A 24,455-nucleotide genomic window follows, 5' to 3' on the forward strand; every position below is an offset into this window, starting at 1 on the left:
AATCCAGTGGAGGCATGAGGTAGGAATCAGAGACTTCCCAGAGTGGGTGATTGTATGCTGAATTCTTCCTGGAATGTAGGTAGGAGTTAGTCATCCAGGTAGGTGGGAAGAGAGCAGCCTCGGTGGCAGGAGTAGCTTGAATACAGGGAGGAAGAGTTCAACTGGATTATGCACTCAATGAAATTTTAAGCATTTTCCAGCAGTTCAGGTTCAAGTCCATGATAGTCAGCTGGCAATATTTTACAGTCATATACCCTTTGTAACACATAGCTTTATACTTTTTAAACTGTCTTATTTGGATATCCCTAGCCATATAATTATTTTGGTTAATGTTCTTCCTTGACAGGTACTGATTATTCCTATTATCATGCTGTATTGGAGGCTGCGTTTCAGTTTCTCTCACCTCTGCAGCAGAATTTGTTGAAATTCTGTCTGTCTCTTCGTTCTTACTCAGCTACAATTCAAGCCTTCCAGCAGGTGAGTTCAGTACTTCTAGATAACAGTATTTTGCAGGGGTCATATAATGTGATGATTGCATTGTATTACAGAGCTGTAACTTTTTTGCCTGAAATTTTCTGGAATTTACGATTTGTTTATAAAATCACAGATTTTTAAAAGTAAAATTTTTACTGATTTTGATTTAAGAAAAAAAAGAATATACACACAAAAAGAGAGATGGTCAGATATTTATACAACATAGGCTAGGAGATGTGCTTGCTAAAAAAATTGAACCTGAATCTGATCAGAGCCCATAGATCTAAAAGCACTTCACAGGGAATGCAGGAGATGGAGTGTTTAACAATACCACAGGGGATGTAGTCAAGAAAATCCAGAATGGGGAAGACTTTGTAGTAAAATGATCTGTTAAAAAGAAAAAAGACTTAAGGAGGAACTCAAATTAAGAGAGACGTAAAAAGATGTACCAGGTTAATGCAGTGTATGGATCTTGAGTTGAACAAACTCCCACTGTGAAAAAAAAAAAGAGAGAGGCAATCAAAGACACGGACTGGATATTTGCTGTAAAAGAATGCTAGTTTTAAAACTATTTTTATTATAAAAATGGATAGAGAAAACCACTCACGGCAGATATATAGTATTACGAATTATTATGAAATGGACACCCTTGTAACTTTCACTCAGTCAAGAAATAGGACTTCTCCAGGCACCCTCAAAGCCCTCTTCGTGCCCTGCCCCCATCACAGCTGCCTCTTGCCCTCTAAAAAGAACCTTTTTTCCAACTTCTGTTGGAATCACTTCTTTTGTTTATTGTTTTTCGCCCAGCAGTGCATCTCTACACACTCTTGGAGTTGTCCTGCCCAGTTTTTTAAAATTTGATAATTTTGGGGTCTCTTAATTTTTGGAGTTCCTGGTTGGATGTTGGAGTTACCCAGAAGTGCCTCGGAAGAAGGCCTGGCAGTCTACTTCCAAAAAATCTGTCATTGAAAACCCTATGGAGTGTAGTTCTACTCTGACACATATGGGGTTGCCATGAGTCAGAATTGACTTGATGGCCACTTGTTTTTTTAATTTACAGATTCTCCGTCTATCCCTTTCTTTTTCTATTGAATAACTTGGCCTGTATGAGCTATAGATTTCATGTCTGCATTTTGTCAGTCACATGCTGACGATGCAGTTGAACTTACTCTTCTGTCCTCTGTTTCCTGCAAATTGGCAGCTGGATCCAGACACTTGATCAGAATCGGGTTTTGTTCCTTTTGGCAGGTCTATGGATAGTGGTCTGTACTTTCATTAGAGGACACCTAATGTCCGATTTCTTCTCTTGTTTTCATTTAGCAGTCATTTCTGCTCCATGCTTAATCCATTTAAACCAAAAACCAAACCTGTTGCTGTGGAGTCAATTCCAACTCATAGCGACCCTACAGGACAGAGCAGAACTGCCCTGTAGGATTTCCAAGAAGTGGCTGGTGGATTCAAACTGCCGACCTTTTGGCTAGCAGCTGAGTTCTTAACCACTGTGTTACCAGGACTGCTTAATCCAGTTGAGGGATATAAAGCAGTGATTTTCTCCTGTCATTTCTCTTGTATTTATTACTGGAACACAGATAAGAAGAGGCACGTATTCTCATCTGGTGCCGTTCAGTGGTACTGTTCATGTAGGAAAGTCAAAGTACATGCTTGATTTATTCCTAGAATGTGTTCTATTCACTAGCATCCTTTTACTTCGACCATTTAGGTGGTTGTTTTTTTTTTTTTTTTCTGGTATCATTATGAAGTTACAAATTTAAATATGCTGGATGAGTTTCAATCCATTGCAGTTTTATCCTTATCGAGGCTCAGAATTTTCCATATTTGGTCAGTGGGAATCTTTTCAGATTGGCTCCCGAGTTCTTTTGATGCCACCCTAGTCGTCTTTGATTGCTTTCTTGCTGTCTCGTCTGATAAGAGGTTTCAGGCTCATCTTGTACATCTCTGGCCCTGGATTTGGAATTAACTATTTTTTTAAGAGTCTCTTTTATAAAACCTTTTCTTTTTAGTGGAAAATGATATTTCAAGTGCACAATCTAAGCACTAGTGATACTCGTTGCTAATGGTTGGTCATAGTTTTTAGGTCTTTTAAATGGGTAGAGATAGGAAATAACTACGTGGATGTATTTAAAGATAAAATAGGTAAAGCCATGTAAAGATACAGTACTTCATGAGTTCATACTGATAATTCCTATTCAAATTTAGGACTACTTTGTTACATCTACGTCTTTTTTCTTTTACATGGAGAGTTTTAGTTCTCAAGGTCACAAGAGATGATAGAATTAGACTATCTCATTTGTAGTCTCAATAATAATACTTACGCTATTGCCACCAGTTACATTTACTGAAATCAGTTAAAAACTTTTCTCTTGGCCTAGTGATCACCATTCTCCCTCTGTCCCCTTTTTTTAAATTAGCGTATTCTACTTAAATAGTCAAAGCATAGCTGTTATATATTACACTCTTCCTTTTAACCCTGATCAGTCACAGGTCTATAACTAAGCATGTCACTATTGCTGACCACTAGTCCTTTTGTCAGACGTCTCTAGTCCGTGTTCTGACACTTGCTCACTAGACGAATCCTGAGGAAGGGCTCACGGGAACAGTATTTCCTCAGTTTTTACATGTTTATAAAAGTTGCTGTGTGCCCTTTACACCTGAAAGTATGGACGTAAAATCCTTGGTTCATCCTTTCTTTTCTTGACTAACTTAAACATTTCTCCATTTTCTTTTGGCATGAAGCCTTCCTGCGGAAAGTGTGGTCATCTAGTTTTCGTAGCATTAAAAGTCATTGCTCTTTTTGCATAGAGTCAAAGGATTTTTTTCTTTGTCTTTAAAGTCTTGATTTTACTAGAAAGTCGCTTAGTGCTGATTGTTCTGGGTCAGTAGTCTCATATATATATATACACACACATATACATATATCTGTGGATATATATATGTATATACATGCATACATATATACACGTACATATATACGTGTACGTATATACACGTATATGTATATAGTGTATTGTTTTAATATAGCATTTTAGATCATTTTTTATTTCAGGAAAGTGTTCTTATAGTTCTCTTCCCTTGTTTTGTTTTTCTTCTTCAGGAATTCATGTCATCTATATGATGACTCTTATTTGCCTATCTTGAATATTTGTCACTCTCTTAAATCTTTTATCTCTTCATTTCTTTTTGATTTTTAAAGTTTTCTTCCTTTTTATCTTCTATTTCTGTCAAGTCATTACTTGTGTTTTTTGTTCTTCTAGTTTTCGTTTCTAAAATTGTTGTTTACTTTTAATTCTTTCTTGAGTTCTGTCACCTCATTTCTCAGTTGTCTGACTTAGCTGTTCTTTACGTCTTACATCATTTTCTTAATGCCTTTTAATTTGTTTTGAAGTAGTAGCTTACATTTTTTGATCTGACTTCTGGGTGTTTCTGACATGGTTTTATTGACAATAACTGTGCTATGCAATAAGGTAGCCACCAGGCATATACGGCTATTTTTAAATAAAATAAAAAATTTAGTTCTTCAGTTGCAGTAACCACATTTGGTGGGCTCCAGAGCCACATGTGACTAGCGGCTACCATATTGGGCAGCACAAATGTAGAACATTTCCATCACTGCAGAAATTTCTATGGTGTAGCACTAGTCTATAGGGTCTGTGAAAAACCAAACCAAACACATTGCCATCAAGTCGATTCTGACACATAGTGACGCTATACTGTAGAGTGGAACTGCCCCATAGGGTTCCTGAGGCTGTAATCTTTATGGAAGCAGACTGCCACATCTTTCTCTTGTGGAACGGCTGGTGGGTTTGAACGGCCAACCTTTCAGTCAGCAGCTGAGTGCTTAACCACTGCACCACCACGGCTCCTTACGGGATCCATAGGGATGTTATTTTGATCTTTTTTTTTCCCCTTATAGTAACTTTTAAGGGATTTGACCTCAATACTTTTCTGCTCATTGTTATGTGAAATTTATTTTCTTGAGCTTTTAGAAGAAGTCATGGCTCCCTCTTCTGTTGTGTTTGTGCAGTATTAAAAAAATGTGGCAGCTTGCTTTTTGAGATTTCCTGGCCCTGTTCTCCTCCTTTACTTTTATTTGGACGTTGTTTTCTGTTGTCACTGTGTCTCTCTCCTGCTCAATTTTTGTCCCAGTCCCAGTAGTTTCCCCTCATAGTGGGACCTTGTCCTGGCAGGAAATCCTGGCTTGTGAGTTTTGAGAATTTAGAGTGTCTGACTTATCTCGGCTCCTTTAAACTTTTCCATGGACCCTTTCCACTCACTGTTTACAAACAAGATGACATTTATTTGGGATTTGTCTGAAAATGATCCATTGGAGTTGGTAGGAAGGGAATGGTTTATAGATGAAATAAGATTGGCTATGAATTGATAATTATCGAAGCTAGATGATGGGTACACGGGTTTATTATGCTGTTCTTTCTGCTTTTATGTTTGCAATTTTGCAAATAATTTTTGTAACAATTTTTCAAAGCAAGCTTTCCATTTCTCCTTTTCTTTATTACGCTATATCCATAGAAAAAGACATTTTGATATTAGTGTGTTACATAAATGATACCAATGCGTATCCCAGTGCCTGTCATTATATCCGTTCCTTTTCCTAGCTCATAATATTCACACTCTCAGTGTGCCTCTTACTAAAGTCCAGATTGACATCTCATTATGTCTTGGTGTTAATGCATTTCACTTGTAAACATAAACTCAGGTTTTATTCAGCTTTACCCTTGAATATCTTGCTGTGCTACTTATCTAATTTTACGTTTCTAATTATATCCTTTTTTTCTGCCGGTTATTTTTCATCCTGTGTAATTCTTCCTACTTCAGTGAGAGAATTCACATTCATTTGGTTATTATACTCAACTTGTATAGCATAGTCATACTTTGATACTTAAAATTGACATCTGTAAGCTTATTTTTCTGTAGGTCACATTATGTGTATTCTCTGGATATCTTCTGAGATAGAATTTTAAAGTTCTGTTTTGGGGACAATAATAGCCCGTACCTCATTGGGAGAGTATTGGGGAAGAAATAAATGAAATAATACATGTAAAGCACTGATATATAAAGCTCTTACATTCCTGGTACCTAATGAGTATTTAGGAAATGTAATGTTTTGCTTCTGTTGATGTTGTTTTATTGTAATTTAATTGTCTATTTGTAATGTATTTGTTTTATCTTGTCTTTGGTTAGGAATTATAAAAATCATGCATTGTGTCTCTCATGATAGATAGCAGCTGATGAACCTCCACCAGAAGGCTGTAGTTCATTTTTTTCAGTTCACGGAAAGAAGACCTGTGATTTTGATACCCTTGAGACTCTTCTACTCACAGCATCTGAAAGGTAGATTGTGTATTTCTTTAAATAAATGTCATGCATTTCATTGTGCATTCTTCTACAGAAAGTGCACATTCTGATTTTACTTAGCTTTTATGAACTCTGTAAGTATAGTGGTTTAGAGTGTGGATTCTGGAACCAGACCTGACTAGATTTGAATCCCAACTCCATCACTTAAAATAATTTAGTGAATTTGGGCAAATTATTTAATCTTTCTGTCTTTATTTTAAAATCAAGGTAATAGGAGTACTTAATGTTACTGTTTTCATTTAGTAATGACTATATCTGAGATATTACATAGGCCTCGTCATCAGCTTAGTAAGGAAAGGAATACAGTGTGTATTAAAGCTGGTGCCTTAAATTAATGCTATTAATGATTATGATCTCTCAGGCTATTATCAGTTTCACAGTGAAGTCTAAAAGATAATTGTAGGCTTAATTTTAATGTTAGATTGGTAATTAATAGGCTGACTTCTGTGCTTAAAGGTAGGTTTCCTGTGGACAAATATAATCAGTACCTATTTTGCTATTAGGCTAGGGCAGCAAACCTATTGTACCTTCTCTGATGTCGCTATAAATAGGATGACAGTTATCGCTATGTATTTATGCTCTGCTGTGTCAGAAATGCTAATGGAATTTTAGGGTCACTGTGAGTTGGAATCCACTTGATGGCAATGGATTGGTTTTGGTTCAGTTCTTCTTTAGCAAGACTGTCTCCCCAGCACAGGATGCTTTGAACATGGCTCATGCCTGCTGGATACCATAGTGCTTCCTAGTCAGTGTGACAGCTGGGGTAATGGCGCACATTCCAGCTGTCTCAGGGCCAGAGTGTGGACGTTCTGAATTGACTGCGGTGCTCTCTTGGATAAACAAAACTGTTTGCTTTTTAATTCTTTTAAAAAATAGATACTTTGTAGAATTTGTTGCAACAATAATACAGATGTTTATAAAGAAAAGAGTAATAATATCCCTTTTCTGAGAGGTAATAACACCTACTTTTAACATTTTGTCATATATCCTTTTAGGCTTTTCTCTGTAGTTACAAATTTATACATGTAGGGAGGTGTCTTACGGTGGGTTCTCTAGAGAAGCAAAGCCAATGAAGAGTCTGTGAGTATATTTATAGAGAGAGAGAGAGAGATTTATATCAAGGAAATGGCTCACGCAATTGTAGAGGCTGGAAAGTCCCATTTCCCTGGGTTAGGCTAGAGGCTTCTCCTGACTCATGTAGCTACGGGGCTGACGAACTCAAGATTTGCAGATCGAACGGGACGCCTCTGGCTCACAGACTGCAGGGTCAGCGAATCCCAAGATCAGCAGGTAAGATGGCAGGCCGCTGGCTCAAAGGCTATGGAGATGACAAATCTCAAAATCAGCAGGTAAGCTGCTAGTTCAAATCCCAAGAACCAGAGGTCAGATGACAACACAGATGTAGGATTCAGAGTGAGCAAAAGCCAGTGAGCTCTACCAGAAGTCCACATATATTGGATGCAGGCCACACCTCCAAGGAAACTCACTTTCACCTGATTGGAGATCTGATAGCATTCTTATCATGGAGATGATTACATTATATCAGATCTCATCATGGAGGTGATTACATCATTACATAGCTACCTAACTACATCATAACTGCCAAACCACTGAGAATCATAGCCCAGACAAATTGACACACAACCTTAACCATCACAGTCCACCCTTTGTCAACTTGGCACCCATACACGTCTCCCTAAACCATACGCAATCTCTAAATAAAGACAGTTGTAAAGTCATACTTGCGCCTAACATGAGCCTTCTCTTGGTCTGGGCTGCACTCAAAACTAGCAGCTTTTTGAGGCACTTGATAAATATAGGCCAGAGTAGCACACCTAAATGAGGGATATGTTGCCTCCAAAATCCAGAGACACCCACTGGACATTGTGCCTCCTTTTTAATTGTGGGAACAGCCAGGTGCAATAACTTACCCTTCACTTTAGAAGGAATATCTTGATGCACCCCACATCCCTGGACCCCTAGAAATACCACTGAGGTGGAATGTACCTGAATTTTTGTTGGATTAATTTTCCAACGTATACCATGCAGATATTTTATCAATAAGTCCAGAGTCATTGAGACTACATTTTAATTAGGTCCAGTCAGCATAATGTCATCAATGTAATGGACCAGTGTGACGTCTTGTGGAAGGGAAAGGCAATCAAGGTCCCTGCAGACTAAATTGTGACATAAGGCTGGAGAGTTGATATATCTCTGAGGTAGGACAGTGAAGGTGTATTGCTGGCCTTGCCCACTGAAGGCAGACTGCTTCTGGTGGTCCTTCAAAACAACTATGGAGAAAAAGGCATTAGCCAAATCAATAGCTGCATACCAGCTACCAGGAGATGTATTAATTTACTCAAGTAGTGAAACTACATCTGCAACAGCAGTTGCAGTTGGAGTCACCACGTGGTTAAATTTTCCATAATCCACTGTCGTTCTCCAAGATCTGTCTGTTTTTTGCACAGGACAAATAGGAAGTTGAATGGGGATGTGATGGGAATCACCACCCCTGTATCCTTCAAGTCCTTAATGGTGGCAGTAATCTCTGCAATCCCTCCAGGAATGTGGTATTGCTTTTGGTTTACTGTTTTCCTATTTGGGGGCAGTTCTAATGGCTTCCACTTGGTTTTTCCTACCCTAATAGCCCTTACTGTACTTTTCAGTGACCCATTATGGGGGTTCTGCCAGTTGTTGAGTATATCTCTTATAATTTTGCATTCTGGACTGGGGAAATCACTGTAGAATGGGTTCGTGGACCCATTGGACCCATTGCGAGCCTAACCTGAGCTAAGACTCCATTAATAACCTGACCGTCATATGCCCCTACTCTGACTGGTGGGCCACAGTGACATTTTGGGTCCCGTGAAATTAGTGTCAGTTCAGAGCCAAAAACCAAAACCCAAAACCCAAAAAAAAAAAAAACAACATTGCCATAGAGTTGATTCTGACTCATGGCGACCCTATAGGACAGAGTAGAACTACCCCACAGGGTTGCCAAGGAGCGCCTAGTGGATTTGAACTGCCGACCTTTTGGTTAGCAGCCGAACTCTTAACCACTGCGTCACCAGGGTTTCCAGTAATTCCCAAAAAGTCTGATTATTTTCCCCAGTGAGCAGTCACTCTCGTAGTAGCCCACAGATCCCCTTTAGGGAAGTCTAGGAGACAGATTAACACTATAGGTTTTTGGCAGTGTAGTAGGGTCCTTCCTCAAGTATACCTAGCCTCCCGTTCATTCAAGGAGTTGTGAGTCTGTAAACTGGCTGAAGTCTAGGAATTGACTGAGGGGCTGTGACTCTGTTGTGATTTGCGTTAAACTGCCGTTCACCTGACCTAGAATTCTTCCTCTTGTACAGATCAAGTAAATACGTAGTGGATTTCCCATCTGTTTCACTCCTAGGGACACCATGACTTAAGTAGCCAATGCCATAAGTCCATACGAGACAGACCATTCTGATTACTGCTTTGACTCCACTGTCCATTACAGTAACCACAACCACCTTGTCTTTATCGATTCAGTGCTGCCACTTGGCCCCTGCCATCATGGGGTTTAGTCAGCCCCATTGTAGTTACGAGGCTTAGTTAAGTTAGGGCAATTCCTGCTGTCAAATCTGACTTATATAAAATAGCAATCACAGCAGTCTTCAGAGATGCTGGGGCTCCCTTCACAAATTTGTTCCTCACTGTTGTGGTAAAAGGTGTGACCTCTGGGCACTCCATGTGTGGGTCTGTGGGTCTAACCTGATAAATCCACTCTAACATGCCGGTTTCCCTAAGTCTTTGGATACCTTCTTCTACAGTATACCAAGGCAGGTCTGATACTTCAACTTGATTTAGTGTAGGCCACTGCACAGTCCATGCTTCAGTGACCCAACCAAATAAACTATTAGATCCTTTCCTAACCTCTCGAACTGAATTACTGAATGAAGAATTTGCATAGTGAGCCCATATCAATAAACTCAGATTGATCTAACTTTATTTTCCTTGTGCTGTTATTCCTCACCCTTAATGTCCATTCCCACACATATTCCCCAGGTTTCTGTTTGTACTTGTTAGAAAAGTGAAGCAGTTGTTTTGGAGTGTAGCGTACCTTCTAAGGGTCATGCTTTGTATTTCACCTTTTGGGGCTCACTGAGATTTAACTCTAGTTACAGATGTAGAGGCAAAAATAGGTGGTGGATATGTGTTCTGAGAACGTTCAGCAATGTCTTGTAAGGCATCTGCCTCAGGTGATGCCCCAGGCCACCACTCAGACACTTCTCCAGGGGATGCCCCAGACAGAGGCTCTTCAGACACAGCTGGGTTAATCTCATTAGATGGAGGTGGAAGGGATCATGGTTTTACTCAGGAGCATGGCTTAGCAGACAAAAATGGGATAATGTCCTCAGACAGTAGTGAGAAGGCTGGTACTGTTGGCAGGAGTGATTCAGTGGAATTTAGAGGCTCAGTGTCCCCAGCTTCCTTATTATCTGCTCATACATCCCCATCCCACGTTTCAGGATCTCATTTCGTCCCAATCAGTGCCCTTACTTTTAACTTCATAAACCATTCAAGCTGGGGAATTCAATTAGCGTTATAATTCAGCCACTGTTAGATAAGACTCTATAGTTTGTTTTTTTTTTTTGGCAACATCAGCTCCTTTACTATAAGAAGTAGGGCTTTCTTTCAGGGCACAGGTGCCAACTTTGAGGTTGTTTATGCAGTGCTTGAGCTGTGACTCTGAAGCCCTGAGTTCATCTCTTTGTTTCACCACTTAAGCTTTCTTATACTTCTCCTTCTGACAAAATTGTACAGAGGTTTCAAATATGCGATTACCCTGAGACTGGCCTCTAAACATTACCTGATCTGTTGGTAGTAATATTTTGTGTATTTCTTTTGCCACCTCACGCCATGGATTAGCAGTGCCCTGTTTACTGTTGGAAGCTGAGTCATCAGTATCTTTAAGACTAACCAGACTTGAAAACCAATTTAGAAAACTCATAATTTTGCTTCTCTAGAACCACTCTTGGTACCAAATGTCTTAGGCTGGGTTCTTTAGAAAGCAAAACCAGTGAAACGTGTGTATATATGTATGTAGAGAGATATTTATATCAAGGAAATGGCTCTTGCATAGAGGTTGGAAAGTCCCAAGTCTGTGGGTCGGGCTGGAGGCTTCTCCTTACTCATGTAGCTACAGGGGCTGGCAAACCCAAAATTGGCAGGTCAGACAGCAGGCCTCTGAATCACAGGCTGCGGAGGCCAATGAATCCAGCAATCGGCAGGTAGGACGACAGGCCGCTGGCTCACAGGCTGCAGAGGTTGATGAATCACAAGATCAGCAGATATGCTGCTAGCTCAAGTTCCAAGAACCGGAGATCAGATGACAAGCTAGAAGCAGGATTCAGAATGAGTAAAAGACAGTGAACTTTGCCAGAAAGTCCACATATATTGGGTGTAGTCCACACCCTCAGGGAAACTCCCTTTCCACTCCTTGGCTGCTCATATCAGATCCCATCATGGAGGTGATTACTTAGATCTCATTATGGAGGTGATTACATCATTATGTAGCTGCCAGACTACATCATGACTGCCAGACCACTGAGAATCATGGCACAGGCTAGTTGACACTCAACCTAAATCATCACGGTAGGTTTATTTTTGCAGTAGAAATCTTTTCATTTAGTACATGTATGTGCATCTTTGTTTTTTAAAAAATTTTTTCAACACCTTCATTTGCAGTGAAAATTGCAGTTAATGACCCATGCATGTGTGGAAAGTCCTCATTGTTATTTAAAGCCATCTCAGTGACAAATGCTGTGCGATTTATTTTTAACCTGGCTTTTAACTAATTGAGCCCAGAGCATGTAAAAGACATATGTCTTCTTTTTGCAGGCATGGAAGCATCTCGTTTTTAATATATGCATAACCTGTTGTTAAGGCTGTCCCGTAATTTATTCTTTACTGATGATTTTTCAAGTTGTTCCTTTTTCTTTCTTTCTTTTGGTCTTTCAGTAAGGCTCTATGTCCGTATTCGTATGTCTTCACTTTCTTTTGGACAGTTTATTAGAAGTGGAATTGGTAGGTCATAAAGTCTATGCATTAAGGTCCATTAATATTTTGATGCATTCTTAGAGACTTTATTTTTTTGAGAAGTTTAAAATTCATGAGGAAAATTTAAATTTTAAAATCATTAGCAGGAAGACTGTGGTAGTAAATATGGTAGAAATGATGGAGATGGAGGCCTCATTGTCATCGTTAGGTAATATGCTTAAAGTCATCCTCTGGTTTTTATATTATTCATACTTAGGTTCTTTTCAGATAGAAGGATAGTTATACTCAAGAGAGAAGATTATACTAAGGTTTAATACTGTGAAATTTGTGTAGGTGTTTTTCTTTTTTCCCCTCTCCAGGAGTTGGTAACAATTATTAATCAAAGTCTTCATTTTATAGTTAGTATTTGGTTAAGAGCTTGGCTGCTGACCAAAAGGCTGGCAGGTCGAATCCACAGCTGTTCCTTGGAAATCTTATGGGGCAGTTTTTACTCTATCCTGTAGGGTCGCTATGAGTCGGAATGAATTCAACGGCAAAGGGTTTTTTTTTTTTTTTTTTAATGTAATGTAGTTTTTATTGTTTTTAATCATTAACAAATAAGACACACTTGACACTTATTCTAAATAAGTGATAACTATTTAAGACTGTGGTACTCTTTATATTAAGATGCTTACAATCTTTACTTAAATTATTGTAGCTGTAGTTTACATTTTGTACATTTTTTAAAGTTTAAAAATTTTAAGTTTAAAATTTTAAGCTTTTAATATTTATTTTCAGGCCCAAACCATTATTATTCAAAGGAGATCACAGATACCCCTCATCTAATCAGGAAAGCCCGGTGGTGATTTTCTACTCTGAGATTGGCCATAAAGAATTTTCTACTTTCCACCAACAACTCGTATCAAAAAGCAATGCTGGCAAAATCAATTATGTATTCAGACATTATATATCTGTAAGTATTGACTTAATTTACACCTGTTTTGAATATTTATTTGCCTAGCACAGTCTTAGAACATTAGCTAATAATTTCTCCCTTTATAAAAGAATTTAATTATTAGAAATATGTTTTGAGAAATCTAGTACTTTCATCTCATCTATCATTTGTTCATAGGAGGTGTTTTGCTTGTTTTTCTTAAACAAAACAATTATGCTGAAAGAGTGGCTTAATAATAGTTAACCTTTTATTTCAGAATGAACTAGCTACATTGTTTTTTCTAAATTTAATGTGGTCATGTGGAACTGATTCTTTTTTCGTTAATTTTTATTGTTAGTAAATTTTATATAATAAAAATTTTCTCAGTTTTAACCATTTTTAAGTGTACAGTTCAGTGACATTAATTATATTCATTATGCTGTGCAGCCATCATTCCGAGTAGAAACTCAATACTCCTTATGCAGTAACTCCCCATTTCACTCTTCCTCTAGCTCCCGGAGCCACTAATAGGCATTTGTCTGTTCTTGATATTTCATATAAATGGGATCATACAATATTTGTCCTTTTGTGTGTCACTTATTTCACTTACCATGAAGTGTTCAAGGTTCATCCATGTTGTAGCATGTATCAGAACTTCCTTTTTCTTTATGGCTGAATGATATTCCATTGTATGGATGTACCACATTTTGTTTATCCATTCATGCTTTGACGGACACTTGGATTGTTTCCACCTTTTGGTATTGTGAATAATGCTTCAGTGAACATCGGTGTACATGTATCTCTTCGAGTCTGTGCTTTCCAGTCTCTTGGGTATATACCTAGGTGTGGAGTTGCTGGGTCATGTGGTAATTCTACATTTAACTTTTTGAAGAACCACCCAACTGTTTTCCATAGTGTCTGTACCATTTTATATTTGCACCAGCAATGCATGAGGGTGTCAGTTTCTCGACATCCTCACCAGCACTTTTTGTTTTCCATTTTTCTGAGAACAGCCATCCTCGTGGTTGTGAAGTAGTATCTTATTGTCAGAAATGATTTTTGAATTCACTTTTTTCACCGTTCTTTTTCAACCTTTTTTTTCCTCCATCTTTTCATTTCGTGGAGGGGGCAGGACTTCTAGAGAGGGCCAGTAAGGCAGAATTGATTTAAAATTAAGCTTTTAAAACCATGGATAACATTTAACATTTAAAATACTTATATATAAAGACTGTTAAAATCTTTAAAGTTTCTATATTTTAGTAAGCTCAGTAAATATTGTGTGTTAAGGTCATGTAAGTAAAACACAAATTTAAAATAAACTCTGTATGAACAGAAACAGATTTATCAATGCCTAGTTTTTGACAACTCGTATCCCCCCTGCCCCAGTCCCATTGCTGCTATTAAAAATGCAAGTGTCTAAAGGGCTGTTGTCCATCACCCTGATGGTGAACTTGTAGTATTTCGCCAACATAAGCCTTACTGAAAGGCTTTTAAATTCAGTAAAAAGTACACACACACACATATATACAAATGGTCCCAACAAAATACTTCTGGGTTTGAGACCTCACCAGTTTTCAACCCTTGCTCTGTAGGTTCTGGAGCTTCTTTTTTCTTTCTCCATTTCTTCACGTTGTTTGGGACCTTTGTTCTTTCAACTGTCTACTACAACTGTCCTCTTCAGCTTGCCCCTACTTAGAATTCCCATTACCACAACTGTGGTAGGATACAGGAAGCAAAGGAGAGGACTTTATTCCCATGGGTAGCACTGTTTTTTTTTTTTGGTGGAAATAAACAGAGCCAAAAATGCACCCATTCAACAATGTCTACATGTATAGTCCAGTGACCTTTGTGTTGTGTCATCATTCTTGCTATTCCTTCCCAAATTATTTTACCACTATTAACTTAGACTCATTGCCTACTAAACTTCTTACCTATGCTTTAGAGATAACTGTTGTCAGTTTGATCTCATGTGTATAATCCTTTAAAAGAGCGCGTTGCTCAAGGCAACCATTTGTTACTACTGAGCTAAGCTATTGTTTGGCTTACAGATGGCTTCAGGGGATAGTTTCTGTTCAGAGTTTAAAGAGTATCTCAAGACAGTAGATTCAGGGGTTCCTCCAGTCTCAGGAAGTCCAAGAGGTCCAGGAAGTCTGGATTCCATAAGAATTTGAAATTCTGTTCTACATTTCCCCCCCCTTTTGGTCAGGATCCCTCTACTGAATCCTGGATCAAAATGTTCAGTAATGGTAGCTGGGCACCATCGAGTTCTTCTGGTCTCATGGCAAAGAAGACAGTAGTTCATGGAGGCAATTAAACCTGTGGTCCAGTTCTTCCTCCAGTTCCTTGGTCTCCTTTTTCCTGTGCTGCTTCAGGTGAATAGAGACCAATTGTTGTATCTTAGATGGCCACTGCTAAGTTTTTAAGACCCAAGGCACTACTCAGTGAACTAGGAGTTGAACAGAAACTCTAAAAACAATATTAAGCCAATTGAAAATGTGTGCCTAAACCTTTGAACCAAGAAAACTAATCCCACAAGGTGTTTGGTTGTACCTAAGTAGTATCAGAAGCTCCTAAGCAGTATCAGCAACTGACTGCTCCTCCCTCTGCCTTTTGTTTTGTTTTTGTAGTTGTACAATTTCATATAATACAACGTTTGCCAATTCGACCTTTTTCTGGTATACAGCTTAGTGGTATCAGTTACGTTAGTCAAGTTGTGTAACTATTACCCTTAATTGATGCCAGTTTTCCCATCACCATAGACAGACGCACTACTTCCCAAAGAATGGTGTCGTTCCCCCCTGCCCCGTAACCTCTATTAACCATTGGTCTCTATATTTTTACCTATTGCCATTTTATATAAGTGATATCTACAGTATTTGTACTTTTGTGATTGACTTATTTCATTCAGCATAATGTCCAGATTCTTCCATATTGTAGCATACATTAGGATTCCATTGCTTTTTATGGCTGAGTAGTATTCCATTGTATGTATGTACCACATTTTGTTTATCTATTCATTCATTAATGGGCACTTAGGCTGATTCCACCTTTTTGCTATTGTGGATAGGGCTGCAGTGAACATAGATATACATATGTCTGTTTGAGTTGCTACCTTTAGGTCCTTAGGGTATATACCTAGGAGTGGAATAGCTGGGTCATATGTTAGTTCTGTTTTTAATTATTTAAGGAATAGCCATACTGTTTCCCATAATGGCTGTATCATTTTACATTCCCACCAGCTATGGATAGGGGTGCCAATCTGCCTACATCCTCGTCAGCATTTGTTATTATCTGTTTTTTTGATTGTTTCCATTCTAGTAATCATAGCTAGCATTTTATAGGAAGAATAACATATAAACTTTGAATTGATGTTTTTCCCCTGTACAATCAATATTTAAATACCAGGTAAATGCGTTTGTTACTGTTGGCAGCTTGGTAAGTTATTTGGAACTAAAATAATTGTTTTGGTGAATTGTCTTGATCACATGGTTAATATCTTCAAAAAAATATATTCTAAGTTTTTGCTATGTTTAAAAGTTTTTTGAGTGAAGAATCCTGGATAATGGCTAATAGATGTAACATCAAAATGTCTACACCATACCATGTTGAAGAGCGATGTAGTGATGGTGAACACTTGCTCTGCTTACAGAACCCCGGGAAGGAGCCTGTTTACCTCTCTGGGTATGGTGTGGAGTTGGCCATTAAGAGCACTGAGTACAAGGCCAAGGATGATACTCAGGTGAAAGGTGAATTTAAAAAATAAGACCAGTGGTTTTTTTTTTTTTTTTTTTATTTCCTTTAAATATGAGTTAAATGAGAATATCTTCCCATAAGAAAAAAGAATAGATTTAGGGGTGTGATCAACCTGTGTTTGAATCCTGGTTTTGTTACATTTGAGTTGGGTGACCTTAATTAAATTCTCTATGTCCTAGTTTTCATCTCTTTAAATGTAGGTAATAATATTTCTCAAAGGTTTTGTAAGGAATGAATAAGATGTATAAATAAAGAATTTAGTACAGTTTCTGGCACAGAAAATTTCAGTAAATGGTGACTGATTGTTGCTGTTATGTAGTTCACAAATAGCTATTAATTTCTGACTCCAATGTGAAATCTTAACCTACCCTCTATAGAAGTAATGAAAAATTTTGTGTTCTTCATTAATTTCTGCACTTGGAACTGTTTATTGTGGATATTTCCTGTTTAATATTGTAGGATTTTGGGTTAATTATTTCAACCACAAGTTTTATGTGTAGTATTTTTATTTCCTCCTTAAAAAGATAAAAATTACCAGTTTTGAATAATAAAGTAGATGGAAGATAATCTAGTACCTCATCATTCGATTTCTGTCACTAATTATGTTTAGGATTAAATTACCTAATTGAAAATTCTTCAGAATTTTGACATTGAAAAATCTATATTTCACAATATTTAAAGCTATTAATTTTGAAATTTTTAATGTGAAATTTTCCAAAGTTTAAGGGAAAAATACATTCTTTGTCCAGGAAAACCAGAAATATTAAAACATTCATTCTGTTTAAAGACTCCTGCAAAATGTTAATTGGAGTATTCAGCATATTAAATATTATAATTCCGGTTGCTTTTGATTTTTTTTTGAAAATATTTTTAAAATTTTATGAGGTTAGTAACCTTTTCATTTTTAATCTGAGCAATTAGACATGTACTTGTGCTTTTATAGGAACTGATGTAAATGCCACAGTGATAGGTGAAAATGATCCTATTGATGAAGTTCAAGGATTCCTCTTTGGAAAATTAAGGTATGTATATTGGAGCCCTGGTAGCACAGTGGTTAAGAGCTTGGCTGCTAACCAAAAGTTTGGCAGCTCAAACCTACCAGCCACTCCTTGGAAACCCTGTGGGGAAGTTCTGCTCTGTCCTATAGGGTTGCTGAGTCGGAATTGCCTCCATGGCCATGGGTTTGGTTTTTTTGGTTTTATATCTGTTCTGGGAAACGTCCTTATTCTCTTTAAACTGCCAGGTTTCTTCACGTTCTTAGTATCATCTTCCTCCTTACTGTCTGACTTACAGGTCTCCTCTATGTACTTAATCTAAAATGAAGAGATTACCGCTTAGTTTATAGTAAACCTGAAACCCATTGCCATCTAATTGATTCCGACTCATAGCGCGCCTGTAGGACAGAGTAGAACTGCCACCGAGGGTTACTAAGGCTGTAATCTTTACGGAAGCAGACTGCCATATCCTTCTCCTGCAGAGTGGCTGCTGGGTTCAAACTGCCGACCTTTTGGTTAGCAGCTGAGTGCTTAACCACCACATCACCAGGGCCACTTTAGTTTATAGTACACTTTATGGTTTCCGTATATTCTGAAACATGTTAGATGATACAGATATGGCTATCTGCTTGTGGTTTAAATTGATTTCCTTTTCTGGGCTTCTCAGTTGATGGTGTGATGTTACGTGCCATTTACTGATTGGCATAATGGGAAAAATCAAATTGTTTCACTTAATTTTTTCTCAAGAAAATCAAATGGATTTTAAGTTAGAGAGTTCCTGGCTATTTGCCTATGTTAAACATAGTCTGAAAAAATGCAGAGGAAATATAGTAGATTTATACATGTTGAAGTACATTTTATTAGAATTTGCTTTATGTGGAGGGGATAAAAAATGTTTATTTGAAGACACATAATTCTATAACCACATTATGAAAGCATCAGAGAATTTTATAGCAGAAAAATCTTAGCTGTTATTTTAAATGTTCTATTTATTTCTGTCATGGGTCGATAATTGTGCAGAGCCCCACATTCTAAGTTATCTTGCAAATGAGGATATATACATTATCTTTTTTTTTTTTGAAAGAAAGGATCATATAAAAATAGTATATGCGAAGATCAGTTGTATATATATTCTTGAGCTTTAACAATTGGTGAAGTGAAATGACTTAACTAGACTAACAGTAGTAAAGATAGTTTAGTTCATAGTGAATGACTGTTAAAATGTTGAGTTCATGCTATATATATGTCATTTTTTTGTTTAACATCAGTTTTGGCCCTACCAACACATAATCAGGTTCCATTTTTATTTGACCCAAGTTTCCAGAATCCTTTTTCATATTCGTGTTTTGTATTTTTTGGATAGCATTATGATTTATACATTTATAGCGCAAAGATATTGTGTAGAATACTGAAGACATTTTCCTTGTTTGTACATTCGAAATAGTCATTTAGTTATCCAAAGTAATTGGGCCCTTTTTTTTTTTTTTTTTTTAAATTGTGCTTTAGGTGAAAGTTTACAGCTGAAGTTAATTCTCATACAAAGATTTATACACGTATTGTTATGTGACACTAGTTGTAATCCCTGTAATGTGACAGCACACTCCCCCTTTCCTACCTGGGTTTCCCATGTCCATCTAACCAGCTCCTGTCCTTTTCTGCCTTCTCATCCTGCCTCCGGACAGGAGCCAGCGATTTAGTCTCATGTATCTGCTTGAACTAAGAAGCATGCTCTTCACGAGTATTATTTTATGTTTTATAGTCCAATCTAATCTTGGAAGAGTAAGTTTTGGAAATGGTTCTAGTTCTGGGTTAACAGAGTGTCCAGGGACCATGGCTTCGAAGAGTTCCTCCAGTCTCAGTCAGACCATTAAGTCTGGTCTTTTTATGTGAATTTGAGTTCTGCACCACGCTTTTCTCCTGCTCCATCAGGGACTCTGTTGTGTTCTCTGTCAGGGTGGTCATTGGTGGTTGCCGGGCATCATCTAGTTCTTCTGGTCTCAGGCTGATGGAGTCTCTGGTGTATGTGGTAATTGGGCCATTTTTTGATATTTTTATCATGAAGAGAATTTTGTAGTAACTGATTAGAAATGAATCAGTTGGAAGATGGAGGATCCAAGTAAATATTTTACTTTCTGTATGTTGCATTTAAAAAATATTTGGTTTCTGGTATTTAGAAGAACAGAACTAATTTAGTCATCTGTCTTGGTTTAAATGATGTCTCTCTGCCTCTAATAACCTTTGTTTTACCAACTTAAATGGTTTGCCTGAATTGTATCCATGTGATTAAAGGATTTATGAGCATGTAGACTGAAAAAAAATTCATTTTTGAATTGGCAACAATGTATTTTCTAATTTCATTTAGTTTTTAAATCAATATTTTATTGTTCTTAGGGCCAAAGTTTACACTGCAAAGTAGGTTCCCATTTAATAATTTCTACACAAATTATTCAGTAATATTGGTTACATTTAAAAATTTTTTTATTTTGTTGTTGAGAATATACACAGCAAAACATACACCAATTCAGCAGTTTCTACGTATACCATTTAGTGACATTGATTACATTCTTTTAGTTGTGCAGCCATTCTCACCCTCATTTTCTGAGTTGTTCCTTCCCCATTAACATAAATTTACTGCCCCCTAAGGTTCCTGGCTAATCTTTCAAGTTGCTATTGTCAGTTTGATCCCATATAGGTAGTCCTTGAAAGAAATTGGTTACATTTTTCACAATGTGTCATTATTCTCGTTTATTCTGTTCTGGTTGTACTATTTCCAGTATTCTAGTTTCCCTGCCTCCTTACCTTCTCATCTTCACTTTAGAGTAATTTTTGACCATTTAGTCTCCTACAGATGATTTTTCTTAAAGAAGCTCATTACTCACAGGTGATATCTTTATTTTATGAGCCGATCTGTTATTTCTCAACGGTTCATTAAGTCTGGACTTTTTAAGAATCTGAATTCTGTTCCACATTTGTCTGCCGTTCTATAGGGATCCATCTATTGTGGTCCTGGTCAGAACGGTTGGTAGTGGTAGCTGGGTACCATCTAGTTCTTCTGGTTTCAAGATAGATGAAAAGCTGTGGTTCGTGTTGACTATTGGTCCTGTAGACTACTTTCTTCTCTGAGTTTTTGGTTTCCTTTCTCTTTTGATCCAGAAGAGTAGAGACCAATAGTTGTATTTTAGATGCCTGCTCACAAGCTTTTAAGACCCCAGACACTGCTTACCACATTGGGATGTAGAACCTACCCTTTATGAACTATATTGTGCCAATTACTTGAGTTTTCCCATGAGACTATGGTTCTAAGTTTTCAAACTCAGAGAACCAGTCTCGCAAGGTGTTTGGTTATGTCTAAGTAGTATTTGTATCTGTGTCCCCTATGTGGTTTATTATATATACGGATATACATGCATGCACACACATACCTATATGACCATATGCCTGTAGATAACTTCTGTCTGTGCACACATATGTACCTGCATATTTGTACTCACATACTAATATGCTTATGTACATTTTTATGTAACCATATATGTATTTTTTGGTGGTGGTTAGTGTTGATGCAGAATTAAGTTTGTCATATCCTTTATCAAAGACATCATTTTCTCTTGTGCACTTCTTAATGACATTGTTCACCTCAGTCAGGCTGTATGCACTTGACGCACATTCGATGCTGTCTTTCCCATCACAAGAAATAACAAGGGTCTACTCTCTGATAGTGATTTCCCTTCCCCCCATTCCAATTTTGTTTTGAGAAATTTAGAAAGTATAGAGGATAATACAGCATATACTGATGTGTTCACCACCCAGAATTGATAGTTGCTGTCCTGCTTGCTTGAAGACCCTTTTTAATTAAGAAAAAAAGACAGTAAAATGCTGCATATAAAGGTGGACTCCTTTGTGCCCTACTGTCAGTCTTATCTCCCCACCCACCACAGGGAATCACTATACTGATCACTAGTTTTTAGTCTGTACATTTTATTTTTTAAAATTAACTTATGCTTTGCTATATTAACTTATTTTTAAAGAAAAATAATTATACTTTAATTTTTATAGTGTAGACATTTTCCTAGGGTTGGAAGGGGAAAATCATGACGATAACTTCTGTCTGAATATGGTCTGAGAAAGAAAAGGCACATGAAAGGACTGATTTTATCTTTCAGAGACCTGTACCCTGACCTGGAGGGACAGCTGAAAGAGCTCAGAAAGCACCTTGTGGAGAGCACCAATGAAATGGCACCTTTAAAGGTGTGGCAACTGCAAGGTAATAAAAACCCAGAGAAGTCAGTGGCCTACATTCTGGTAACTTGTGATATAAAAAAATGCAAATTTGAATTTTATTTTATATATTCACATAATTATAAGGTACTACAGGTTTTAAAGATGTAGTTATTAATTATGATTAATCATAGAAGAAAGTCCTTTTGTAGGTGAACATTGGTAACACTAGGTAGAAGTAATACATACTGTCGAGTGTGAAACCTCTCTCTGTGTGACCGAGTACATAAGCATGTGTTACTAGAAACATTTTTGTCTTAGTTGTTATATTCCTATGTGTATACATTAAAAAAACTATATTTATAGAATGTTCAAGCCATGTCAACATGGTAGGGTATATGTGTGATTTTCTGTTGCAAAGAACTATTAAGTTTTATCCCCCACAACATAATTTACTAAAAGTCTTATTACCATACTTCATGATATGTTGTAAATTCAAAAGAGTCCAAGGATTTGGGCTCTATTTAGTTAGAGCTAAGTGTGTTAGTATGAGGCATTGGTGGTTCTTCAGCTTCCATTCCAGAAGCTGCGTTTCAATTCCTGGCCATTGCAGCTCATTCGCCCCTACCTGTCTGTCAGTGGAGGCTTCCATGTTGCTATGATGCTGAACAGGTTTCAGTGGGGCTTCCAGACTAAGCTGGACTAGGAAGAAAGGCCTAGCAATCTACTTCTGAAAAATCAGTCAGTGAAAACCCTGTCGATCACAGTGGATCTGATTCATAACCGATCATGGCTATGGTGCAGGCCTTGGCAGCGTTTTGTTCCATTGACCATGAGTCGGGGGACCAACTTGACAGCAGCTAACAAACAACAAATGTGTTAGTATGTGACCTAAGTTTTAAGTAGGTAGACTGAGGAACTGCTACCATAGACACTTCAGGGAACTATGAAGTAACTACAAACTGAAATTAAACCATGGTCACCCTTTCTAATGGTTGCATTCTAAGGCATTCTTAATTCCTGGGAAAATAACCCGTTGCCATTGAGTCAATTCCAGCTCATAGCACCCTACAGGAGAGAGTAGCCCCATAGGGTTTCCAAGGAGCCACTGGTGGATTTGAACTGCCGACCTTTTGGTTAACAGCCGATCTCTTAACCACTGCTCTACCAGGGCTCCTCTGAGAAAATAGTTGGAACTAAATGTGTGGGTTTTTTTCCACCTCTCATTGCATTAGATTAATACACTTTATATTCATTGTTGCAGATCTAAGTTTCCAGACTGCTGCCCGAATCCTGGCTGCTCCTGTTGAGCTGGCTTTGGTGGTTATGAAGGATCTTAGTCAGAATTTCCCTACTAAAGCCAGGTAATATTGAGTAGTTCTCCTTAACATAATACCAGTCATGTTAATTTTTACATGCAAAATGAGGTAATTAAAATATGAAAATGCTTAGAAAAGTTCTGTATTGCTATCACCATGCTACTACTAGTAATAGTACTGTCTTCATGAGAAGAACACAAGGCCATGCATTATGTGGTGTAAGAGATACATCGAGATTGTGTTTTTGGCCCTGCCCCTGATGGGTTGTGTGACCTTTGCAATAAACTGCCTCTCTTACCCTCAGTTTAATCTTGAGGAAGAAACTGAGAGTTACAGGCTAAGTGGCTTGTTTATGGTGACAGAATAAATGTTGAATGCAGGTTTCCTGACATTGCTTTCAACTGTATAATGTTGCCCTACAAGGCAAAATTGTTTTAAAAGTCAAATTTTTAGAAACTAATGACTAACTTGGTTGCCAGTCTTTTTCTTGAGTCACTGAAATGTTTGGACTTCTGGTATAAGATTTTTGTAAATAAATTTGATTGTTTATTACTCTTTATAATTCTTAGATAGGATTTATAACTATAAGTCATTTAGTAAATTCTCATTTAGTCCAGTGTGCTACTTAAAAAGATGTATGTGGAGAATTCCACCTCCACCTTGAGTGTTTAAATAGGATGAATATTCTACTGGTTTGGTTTGTTTAGGATTATCTTTTGACCTGTGAGCACTAGAGATCATTTATAGGATTATGGTTTCAAATATTCAACTAAGAACTTGGAAGCAACTGCACTTGCTTTAAAATGCTGTTATGGCTAGTTTTCTCTGGTGTTACGTCTTGCAGTAATGAAAAAATACGCACATCTTAGAGAGGGAAAATATATTTATCGATTTTTAAAGGCTTAAGGTTTTTTCCATTTAGTTTTTGTAATTTGTTGAGCAATGTGTTGTTTCACACTTAAATATCGGGAAATTGAAGGGCATTTGTATCAGATGTTAAACTAAGCACTTATAATGCTTTTACTTCCTTAGAGCAATAATGAAAACAGCTGTGAGTTCGGAACTAAGGACTGAAGTGGAAGAGAATCAGAAGGTAATAACCAATGGAAAATACTAGCCTTTTTGTTTTGTATTGTATCAGGATGAGGAAATCTGAATTAAATCAGTGGCCTTTGAGAGTGTTGCTCTCCTTTTATCAAAGGTGGTAAAATTTGGATTGATTTCTGTAATCCTTATTATAGTTTTAGTATTTATCAAAGTTGAATATGAATATAATTTAGAGTCAAATGGCGCTACCAGGTTGGTTAGAAGAGCAGCGGTAGTGCTGCCCCTATGATGGCTCGCTCACACCATGTCCCCCTTCCG

The 24,455-nt window shown here is 37.5% G+C and overlaps 1 protein-coding gene across 4 annotated transcripts in view; it reads left to right on the forward strand.

Moving 5' to 3' along the window:
* The window catches only part of UGGT1 (UDP-glucose glycoprotein glucosyltransferase 1), a 129,918-nt gene that overhangs the window by 22,007 nt on the left and 83,456 nt on the right, over positions 1-24,455 (forward strand). For all 4 annotated transcript variants that reach the window (XM_023741372.1, XM_023741370.1, XM_023741371.1 and 1 more), the window contains exons 4-11: positions 347-477; positions 5,729-5,841; positions 12,673-12,847; positions 16,458-16,554; positions 17,505-17,583; positions 21,717-21,817; positions 23,036-23,135; positions 24,123-24,183. In XM_023741372.1, the coding sequence (XP_023597140.1) occupies positions 347-477; positions 5,729-5,841; positions 12,673-12,847; positions 16,458-16,554; positions 17,505-17,583; positions 21,717-21,817; positions 23,036-23,135; positions 24,123-24,183 (857 nt within the window). The remainder of the gene's footprint in view (positions 1-346; positions 478-5,728; positions 5,842-12,672; positions 12,848-16,457; positions 16,555-17,504; positions 17,584-21,716; positions 21,818-23,035; positions 23,136-24,122; positions 24,184-24,455) is intronic.

Source organism: Trichechus manatus, unplaced genomic scaffold, assembly GCF_000243295.1.
Source record: "Trichechus manatus latirostris isolate Lorelei unplaced genomic scaffold, TriManLat1.0 scaffold00179, whole genome shotgun sequence".
NCBI lineage: Eukaryota > Metazoa > Chordata > Mammalia > Sirenia > Trichechidae > Trichechus > Trichechus manatus.